Raw genomic sequence first — 10693 nt, forward strand, 5'->3', positions numbered from 1 at the left:
GGCAGGATGATAGGCATACCTTGTATGATCTTACCCATTGGTTTGTCCATTTTAAAGGTTAATTAGCTTTTTGAATCCAGAAGTCAAGACTAAAAGATGGAAGGTGACTGCACAATTAATCAAATTTTAATCTCAATCACAATTTCAACTTCCTGCAGTTTTAAATGAACGTGATTGACTGATAATGAAAATGTGTGCTACAGCTAGACATGAAGTAAAACCAAATCAAGCTCTCCCTGACAGCGTGCCTGCATGTCCCAATCACAGCTGTTCCCTACACCGCAGAGCCTGAAATTTCCTGAATTCACTTGACTGCAGTGATATACTACATATAACAGAATGTCAAAAACAAAAATCAAATGTCTGGCACAGCCGAAGGCAAAGATTTTGATCCTAGAGGCAGATCATTACCTGTAGTTTGGATATAATTCAGATTTAGGGCCAGTGATGTCAACCTAGAACAAATCATATGCAAAGAATGCTGTAGAGTTGTGTCTGTGTCACAAAACAACACAACTAACCTCTTCTACCACCTGAAACCACAGCAAATGGCAGTATATTGAATGCAGGAATGCAAAGAAAAACAATGCAGCGGTTGCTAATGTGAATTGTCCAATGTCACTTCAGATGTCCAAGATAAGTGACCAAAAAATACAGTGAGTAATGAGGGTTTCAGGAAAATGGTCAACATACTAGTAAAAAAAGACGTTATCGCCTCACACAGTTATTTTTAAAAAATGATAACAGCTGCACTATATGCAAATCATTGCAGGGGAAACAGATTTTCACAGGTTTAAACAAATAAAGTTCAAGAATATATAATCTGCTTCTAGGAGATGGAATTAGATCAGGACAGCACACCTTGTTTTACACCACAAACTCCTACAATTACCAGTTTGTCAATTTTAAAGTACTTATACAGTACTTAAAATCTTCTTTTTTACTCTAAATAAAACAATAATAGAAAGGTGAACAGCATAGATATGTATCTCTTTTGTAGACCGTGGCCAACACTGTACAGTGACAGTGTGGAGAAATAATAGAATCCAGACACTATAGTGACAGAAACAAAAAATAGATAGCAACATACTCCAGGGATGAAACAGTGTTAAACAGTATTGAATGGCACATTTCATTATATGCTAATTCAAATTGCTTAACCCAGAAGATAAAGACATAAAAACGTGTATGGTGTAGGTTTACAATAAGGCAGTAAAAATAGCAAATTCAAATAAAACAAGACAAACAAAAAACACCTATTGAGTGTAAGGCTGTCTGAATAAAAAGGTTTAGAGGTTGTATTAGAATTTACGCACACATATAATAATATCTCAGGTCAGCAGACAGCTGCTTCCAAAGAACAGGACCACAATAACTGAAAGCACCCTCAGCACAGTGAGACTGATCCTGTCATCTCAGTCTGATGACCTGACAGTTCTGACTGATTAATAAACATGGAGCAAGTCAGAGATCTAAACCTTGAGAACTTTGTGAACTAATAGGATTAATGCTTTAAAGTAATTCTATATTGCACTGAGAGTCAGTGAAGTGACTTCAGTACTGTGGTAATATGGTCAGATTTCTGCATACTGTGATTGTTTATGACAGTACCAAGTGGGATCATGCAAAGTTTAAAGAGTAATGGACCAAGGGCAGTGCCTTGAGGAACCCCTGATTTAAGTTTTAGGCATGCAGATCAAAAACTGCTATTTAAAACAAAAACTTCCACCCACCAGATATGATATGAACCAATCAAGCATCTGGCCTGTTTAACCAACTGTGTCATGAAGCAGCGTGGGATCATCTTGACAGAGGACAGAGCAAAAGGAAACCAACATCCAAAGAGCTTTCCTATGTCATTGAAGAGGCCTGGAGAACTATTCCTGAGGACTACTTAGAGAAATACCTAAAGCGTTCAGACTGTGTTGAAGAATGAAGATAATCACACCAAATGATTCTACATGTTCCAACTAGACGCTTGACATCTTTCCCATTTTCTAACAAAACATTAAAGAATGAGGGGCAGCTCGAGACTTTTGCACAGTGCTTTATCTGTGTGATTCTGTTGATAAGAATCTGCATGATTCTTATAAAAAGTGTGTTGCGCTCTGCCTCCAACACCAGGCAAGTGTGCATTCATGTAAATTGAGGGCATATCTACACTGGCATGGTCTAGCAGCTCATTATTTTACTATCAGTCCTTTGGCAAGGAAACATATCAGTCAGGGGAGGTCAGCAGTGAAGCATCCAGATGTTCAGCAGCTCTAAACCTACATTTGAACCCAGGTGACTAGCCTATTACCTAACCTGATTCAAAATGCAGCTGGGGAAACTGGAAGAACATGAGACTCTGGGAAATTAGTTGATTTGAGTTAAGCAGGAGGTACAAAAAGAATCCAGGAAAGAAAAAATAATTTGCGCTAGATGGAGGTGTAAAAGATGGATGAAAACCAGTCCATCACAGAGCCTTTAAAATCCTGGATTCCTTTACATTTCATCATATTCCCGATCATGCTTAAAGGACTTAAATTAGGGTCTCTGAACCTGTAAACATTAACAAAAGACAAAATATTTTAGTGAGGCAGCAAGCCTATGACATAAAATAGTGTAAAAAAAAATCCCTAATAATAGGGTGAAACTAGAGAAGTGATCTAGAGCTAAAAAATGATGCAAGTAAAGGAGACCGTTAGGATGGAGATAAAACAGAAAACTATAATTAATATAATAGATTTAACCATCCACATATTCTGTTGCTAACTAGTAATGCTTGTCACTTCTCTGTGCAACTCTGGGCTTCCAAAGAGCAAGCACACACACTGCAACAATTCTGTGTGTGGGATGTTTAAATCAACTGATGAACCATGAACTCATCCATTAACACATCATTTCCAGCATTGTGTGACTGGCTACAGTAGCGAGCATAATCGTGTATGATGCAGTTTGTTAATGGACCTCTAGATAGATGAATTTATAGAGGAGAGATTTACAATCTACGGCTTCCTAACACCACTGTAATCCTAATCCAGGAGCTAAGACCTCTGAAGTGCTGCACCGAGTCTGTGACCACCACATCTCGTCTACACTGAACACAACCCACATGCTTTTACAGATTTAGAAACAAAAATCCTTCAACACTTACATGGTTAATGCAAAATAAAAATGTTTTAGGTATACTTTTAAACATTTGAGTTAACTTAATAGCAGAACAACCTGTTAACCATTTCTACGCCACATGCTGTGTTATAAAGGTTCGAGTAATCACAGGCATCCAAGGATGGTAAAGGATGGGAAAATAATTTGAGGACAGCGTTAAATCCTTATTCACGTGCTGGCTGAGTGTGGGCTACAAATAAAGATAACAAAAACTAGAAATTGTTAAAGATCTCTACAACATCAGTTTTTTCGGGTCACTACTCTGTTTTGTTTGACTCAGTAGAGTGGAGGAAAGTTACATAAGAACCTCTACATCCCTGCTTTAAATTGAAATCAGTCTTAATCTAAAGTAATCATTAATATTTTCTCATTAAGTATAAAACTCTACTATATTATTTTACTAAACATATAAACAGTTTTTATAGAATATTAACATTTATAAATATTCTGCACACACATACAAGTACACACAGAAATTTCTCCCACCACTGCCACCCTAGCTAGCCGTTCTAGACATTGACAATTTAAGAGTGTGGACTTTGCATGTTGTTCCCGTGTTTACATGGGTTCTCTCCAGATACTCAGGCTTCTTCCCACGATCCAAAGGCATGCAATTAGCGGGGTAAGGTTAATTGATGATTCTAAATTGTCCATAGGTGTGAGTGTGAGTGTGAATGGTTGTGTTAGCCCTGCGATAGATTGGTGACCTATCCAAGGTGTACCCTGCTGCCAGAACAGAATAGAAGAGATGGATGGATGGATGCAACAAATACAACTCTATGGTCAACCAGTATTTGATTTTTAAAACACTAGAAGACTAGAAACACTTGGTAGAAGACTAGTTCAGGTTGTTCTTCTTTTGCTTTGTCTTGTTTTCTCCCTGCTATTTTAAATAAAAACATTTGATTCTGAGTCAGACGTATGCAGTGAGGCTGTTGTCTCAGTAGGATGCCATTGGTGTAGTCAGAGTAGTGTGTGTGTATGTGGGTGGGCGTATATGTGTGTGTGTGTGTGTGTGGGTGGTTGGGGGAGGTTACAGTCTTTATATTGGACTCCTGTGAGTCTAAGCATGTTTTCTGGATGTGCCAGTTTCCTTCCTGAAGTACTTTAATGGATTAATTGATTTCCCTCTGTCCCCTTTAACATGGAGAGAGGCAATACCCTTTACTTGGCATGGGGCTCATCGCTTTTGCTTCATCAGTTATGATGCCCTGTTTGAACAGCATGCTGTGGAGTCGTGTCTGTGCTTGATTTTTGGTAGCCACTTAAAAGATAGTAAAAGAAAAACAACAATGGGTGAAACAAACCGTATCCATTCTGTTGCGATTCCCTTCATTTTTTGTTTCATGTCCACATATGTATCTCAAAATTTCAACCTCAACCTCAATAAAGCAAAACTAAGTTTGCAAGACAGTTAAGTTTTTACTCTTGCTTCTTGTAAAACAACAAAAAAGAAAGAGGTAAACCACACAATTCTGAGAAGTCATTACATGACTTGTGATGCTCTGTGTATCTCTTAGACAGTAGACAGGATAAAAACTGGACACAAACTATGAACTGTTCAAGGATAAATAGGATGCTATTACCAATACATGCCAACAGCCATATGTGACATGTGTTAGAATGTCTTATCACCTGATTTGACCTTGCCTCCTGGTCTTGCCTCCCTCCTGACTGATGAAGTGGAAGGTGGCAGGTTGGGGTTCGCGGTGGACATATGTCTATGCATAAAGGAGTGCTTTGGAAAGCAGATTCAGCAAAACCACTGAGTTAAGTAATCAACCCAGATGTTAGATGATGATGCTGATGCTGATGATGGGATGGGGCTTAGCAATGCATTATAAAGCCAGGCATGCACATCATCATCATTCAATGAAGCAAACATTAATGTAGAGAGTAATGCATACATATGCTCAGTGTTTAAAAATAACCCTTTGCGTCTTTGACTTGTTTTTTAGTCTGGATTCTGGGTAGAAAATTCAAAGATTTATAGCTAATTAGCCTGTGAAAGATTCAGCAGCCAGTGTTATTCAGTAGGTATATGGTGACTGCTAAACAAAGATCCGTGACCAAGTCCTGTACTGTGAGGTCCTAAGTAAAAAATTCCACATTATATCCAGATATGAAATTATCTAAACGTACTCTGGTTTGTTTATGCCAGACGATTTAAAATTGTGCTATTAATTTTGATTTTTTTAACGTCAGAAAACTTTCCGAAAATGCCGAAAATATTTCCTACTAGTCGTTTGAGGACGTAAACTCAGGTCTAAATTATCATACCCCTCAAAAAAACAAAAACAAAAATCGTTTTCCAGTCGGTACCCTTCATTAGATCATCTGTATTAACTGGAGGGAAAGAACAACTTTGCCCCAAAACCTACCTCTGAAAAGCATTGCGATCCAAATATAAAATCCAAGCGAACACGGTTTCCAAAACTTGTGGCACCGCATGCTGGCACCGTCCAGTGCACTCCAACGGTTGTGTCGGCTAGACGGGGACTCTGATCCGGCTCGGCGGTGGAATGAACATGAGGCTGGGGAAAACGAAGGGGACCGGGACGGTGTGAGAGATTTGCAAACAGAAAAAAGAAAAAAGAAAAAAAAAGACTGACAGACAGGAGTGCGGAGTTCAGATTGGCGCGTTCACGCTGCTTCAGTCTCCCTCACACGCACACGCACACAACACAACGCTGCACAGTGCACCCCCTTCCCAGCCTGAATGCGCATCACAGGTAACACAACAGGATACAGTAAAGTGCTGTAATAGCCTCTGTCACGGGAGTGTGAGCACAGATGAGGCTGATGAGATGTTTGTAACCCAGTAATTGTTTGCTAACCCTGAAAACTAGCTCACATTTGAATGTTAAATCATACAACATGCTCACGAGACACTGACTAAAGATTACATTAGTGTCTACTTAAACTCAACTAGTCCAATCAAATAAATGCGCGTGTGCGTGCCGCCCACTTATATTGCTCACATTCTGGGGGTGATAATGTTAGTGTTTGACCTCAGGCAATGATGTAACGAAACCCTGAATGTAAAATTCCCTGAAGTAATGGAAACATGGCTGTGTGTGTGCTGCCCCAGTCACACCTGTATGCGCTGCAGTCTATTACAGTAAACAGTAGAATTAAACAGGAACTTTTTTTAGATGTTCATGGAAAAAAAATCTTATCTTTCTTGCACAGAGTAAGGTATGAAGATTGATTCCATTTGTGCACTGTTACATAAAGTACAGATCTAAAAGTAAATAAGGAATATGTAACCCTAAGTAAAACTCCAAATGGCATAAGTGCTCTGACAGTGTAAATAAATGTGTTCATTAGTGAACTTAGGATAAGGTTATCAGTTGGTAGCCGTATTACACTATTAAGTGTAATAAAAGTTGTATCAATACTCTTATCAGCCTCAGAGAAACAAGCTGCTTAAGCAGGGGAGTAGTATTGTAGCCTGAGAGTAACATCCTGCATGATTTAAACCAATCTGCTCAGTCCAATCAGTCAAATCACTACATGCTTGATTCTGTGCATAGCCTTTTCTGAGCAACTAGTAAAATTGGTAGTTGCCCAGTGACTGATATATATCTTTTTTCTTTTGCTATAACATTTGGTTGAGCATGCACCACTCCAACCTCTGGGCAACTACTTTCGACAGTAAGGCTGTTGCATAGGTGGTTTAGCGGGAAGCAACCTGTCTCCAAACAGTCTGAGTCAGACCAAGTGCAATGAGACTATTTTGAGACATGCTGGTGAATTTCCTGAAATAATCACTGTTTAATTTAAACGCAGGAAATGTGTCGCAATTAAATTAAACCTGATCCCTTTCTTCAAAGCAGCCATTTCAACGGCAGCAAGATAGTTGCAATAATTTTTTTTCTAAGTGTAACTGTTGCATAAGGTGAAAGATTTGTTGAGCTGTACAAAAGAGGCCAAATAAAATAGGTAAGTGCACATTTAAATCAAACACAAGGTCACGGAGTAGCTATCCAAATACCAGATAAATACATTTGTCATTTGTCAGTTTTTTTATCTCACTGTTTGTGCTGGACAGGAAGACCTACTCCGGCCCAAGAAGCAGGTACAGATCACCAGTGCATACCCTCCATCTCCCACAGCTGTAGATCATCATTTATTGAAGTGCCACGCGTCCCACTGCAATTTCCCCCTTCCCAGCTTTACAAAGAGGTTCATCAACTGCATTTTTGTCATATTTGTCTCCTTTTTGTGCCAGACTGGCTTATAATCAAATGACCTATTTATTCCAGTCCATAAATAATTTCAGTCGGAAATAGAATCCAACAGGCAATGAGGGGGAACATTGCATATTTCTCCAAATGTTCTCGCCGCCTTTGCTCCCTGTCTCTTTCTCTCTTCTTCTTCTTCTCTCAATGGAACAGGGGCATATTATCTAAGAGGCAGGCCTGCGCCATTGGTATTAGTTATTTTTCATACCCCACATGGAGCTCCATCTGAGGAGATTTATGCTGTTAGATCTGATTTGGTACAGCATCCCATATCTGTTCAATAGGTGGTCCCGAAAGCCACAGCGGGCTGTGTGAAACCTCTGATCCCAATTTCATCCTTTCAAATAATCTCACTGTAAAAGAAAAAAAACATCTAGGGAGTGAGAAGGAAGTAAAAGTAAACAAACCACACACAGTGACACACCATGTCACAAAGCTTGAATCATCTCAAACTGGTTTCTTGAACAAGAATGCGAGTTCACTGTAATCAAATGTCTTCCAAAATCGCCAGATCTCAATCCAATAGAGCTTTGTGATGTGGTGTAATTGGAGATTTGCATCATTGATGTGCAGCTGATAAATCTGCAGCAGTTGTTCAAATTGCCATCAATTCAATATGGACCAAAATCTCTGGAGTATTTGCAGAAACTTGTACAACAAAGAATTTAGGCATTACTGAAGGCAAAAAGGGTCCAAAACATTACTAAGGTGCATCTAACAAAGTGTTTGTTGAGTGTAAATATTAAGTACATAATTATGCATGCAGTACTGTCTCTGTGTGTGTTTGTGTTTATAAAGTGATTCTGTGGCTCTGTTGCACCAGGAGTATTTTCTTTTTACTTTATGTTTTTCTTTCCACTGTTTTGCCTCCTCCTACACTCTGTATAGCTGTTTGCCCCCACTTAACAATGCACAGTGCACATTACAACTGCACAAACTACACACACATTTTTTTTTTTTAAAAAAACATCTCTATGCTCAAAGTTCTTCAAATCAATCCTCCAGCAAACTGGCAGCTGATGATACTCTGGACTCTTTCACCCAAATACTACAGTCCTTTTTCAGACAGACCATTCAGATTTTCCACCCTAAGGACGTGTACAGGTGTAATCCCAGCACTTTTGTTTGGCAAATGTATGTAATATGAATGAACACGAAAGATGTCACAGTGCAATTCTTATTTATTTATATTTCACCTTTTTGAGTTGATTGTGAGCTTCAGTGCTGAGGTTTAAAATGTCTCCAGTCCAGGAGGTGAACAAAAGAAAATGATAACCACAGAAATGAGTGTGAAGACTGTAGGGAGCTGTTAATTATCAATTTTTTTATAAATGGAAACTGTTCTGTTTAATTACTTAATATTATGATGTTACTATCTCAATATTCTCTCAATGATGAGAAAGTATGCATGAAATTTTCAGTATCGTAACATATTTTGTTCAACATCCATCTTGTCCTTTGCCCTGTTTCTAACTTAAATATTTGAAATATTCCCCATAGTCCCAGCAGGGTGCATATGTGTGCATGTGCGTGATAGAATGAGGTCAGATGAGCTTTAGTTTGTATCTAAATCACTACCTTTGATGTGGGAGGTGTGCACGCATTCGTGAATCTGCATTGTGTCATTTATAATCTTTTCAGAAATGTGTGCACATCTGAAATGTTTTCAACCAAAAAAAAAAGAAAACAGCAGTTCATATGCATCTTTTCTGCACTCCAATATTTGCTGGTTTGAGGTACATGTGAATATCTAGCCCACATGATGAAGATCATCTTGGTCCGCTCAACACAGCTCGTCCTTTTCTGTCTCACTAGCTGCCAGCTTGCCATTTGTCTCTGTTAAAATGTTCAGGTGGTGACAGTTTATTATGGGACGTGACAGAAAGGTCAGACCTCTCATACACACTTAGTAGTTTACTGTAGAAAAAGGTCAGCAGTGAGTCAAGGGTAAGGGACAGACAGAGCGTGTCAGACGAACCCAAACAAAAAGAGCTAAAAGGTTTTGTGCGTTGTGTGGGGGCGAGTGAAAATGTTACACAGTTAAAGAAAAACAAATCAAAAATTATACAATTATGCACAAAAATACTGTCACATGTGTATGAACCAATCATTAGAAAGTCTTATGTTCATAAATAGTTTAAATTATTCTCGGTATTATCACTTTGAATTAACAGTCACCCTCAATTCAGCTTTTATATAGTCATTTTCATGTGGCTACATCAGTGTTTGAGCGAGATTGTAGGCCTAAATATTACATCACACAAAGAAATTCACTGGTAGGCTCCTCCTCATATTTAAAAGGATGAGACCTAATGCAGCACCTCAACAAGTAAAAATGAAAATTAATCCTCCTGGGACCTGCTTTGATTTTTTTTTTTTTTTTTGAAGTCTGAGCTGATTCAAAAGCAAGCTTTAAATTACCTTCCCTCAGAAAAGGCTGCTTTATGTGTTAATATTTCCCTTTCATTAAATCCACCACATAAGCTGGAGTTTTTGTTTATTAATTAATGTGCTTCTTTTTGTCAGTTTTACTCCTGATTTTATGTTAATAGTTTACTGCACCAACATCTGGCCACATTTATGTTTGTTTTGTTTTATTCTTTAGGTGTTTTTTTTCACGGTCCATTTTTTTTAAACGTATTTTCTTAATATGCCGACACAGATTACAAAATTTATTTTGGAAAAATGGCAATTGTTCTGCCATTTGTGTCACACAATGAGTAAATGGTACACAGAGAGTGAACGCTCTAACCAAAAGTCCGTGTGGTTAGGACTACACCTAGTGGTAGAAATGTAGACGTACACACACAAGCTTTACTTCTACAAGACTATAAAATAGGTCATGCGTTCAATAATATATGGTTATTTATATAACATAAAACATGAGGAATTTAGTAATACCATTTGAAACAGAAAAGAATATCTATTGCAATATAATGCAATAAGAGTTCAAAGTAACATGAGTGGAGAATCTTTTGTGGAAAAAGTTGATGCAATAATGCCTTTAAAGTTCAACATAACTTTTTTTAAGGGTTTTAAAATGCAGCCAAAAAGCAAAGAATAGTTGTGTCTAGAAAAAAGCATTTGTAAGCATCTTTTCTTCAATAATTTTAATTTATTTAAACAAAACACGTCTTACAGAATAAACGTTTTAGTGACTGTCTTGACCTAAAAATACAGCCAGTAACATCTCTATGCTGAATCTCACAGCCTGGCTTCTGTGGGGGGAGGCCTGCTGTTTGGTCTGCTGGCAACAGATAAATGTAAATGTTGACTCAGAGTGACCGGCCTGG

The 10693-nt window shown here is 38.2% G+C and overlaps 1 protein-coding gene across 2 annotated transcripts in view; it reads right to left on the bottom strand.

Annotated features, from left to right (window-relative positions):
- LOC100696880 (neuronal acetylcholine receptor subunit alpha-7) overlaps window positions 1-5991 on the bottom strand; it is a 33242-nt gene extending 27251 nt beyond the window's left edge. The window contains exon 1 of one of the 2 annotated variants that reach the window (XM_025911609.1): window positions 5535-5991. In XM_025911609.1, coding sequence (XP_025767394.1) covers window positions 5535-5604 — 70 coding nt within the window. In that variant the 5' untranslated portion in view covers window positions 5605-5991. The remainder of the gene's footprint in view (window positions 1-5534) is intronic. The other variant, XM_005467585.4, reaches the window with a different exon arrangement.
- Between the last annotated feature and the right edge of the window lie 4702 nt (window positions 5992-10693).

This window comes from Oreochromis niloticus, linkage group LG2, assembly GCF_001858045.2.
Source record: "Oreochromis niloticus isolate F11D_XX linkage group LG2, O_niloticus_UMD_NMBU, whole genome shotgun sequence".
NCBI classification, from domain to species: Eukaryota; Metazoa; Chordata; class Actinopteri; order Cichliformes; family Cichlidae; genus Oreochromis; species Oreochromis niloticus.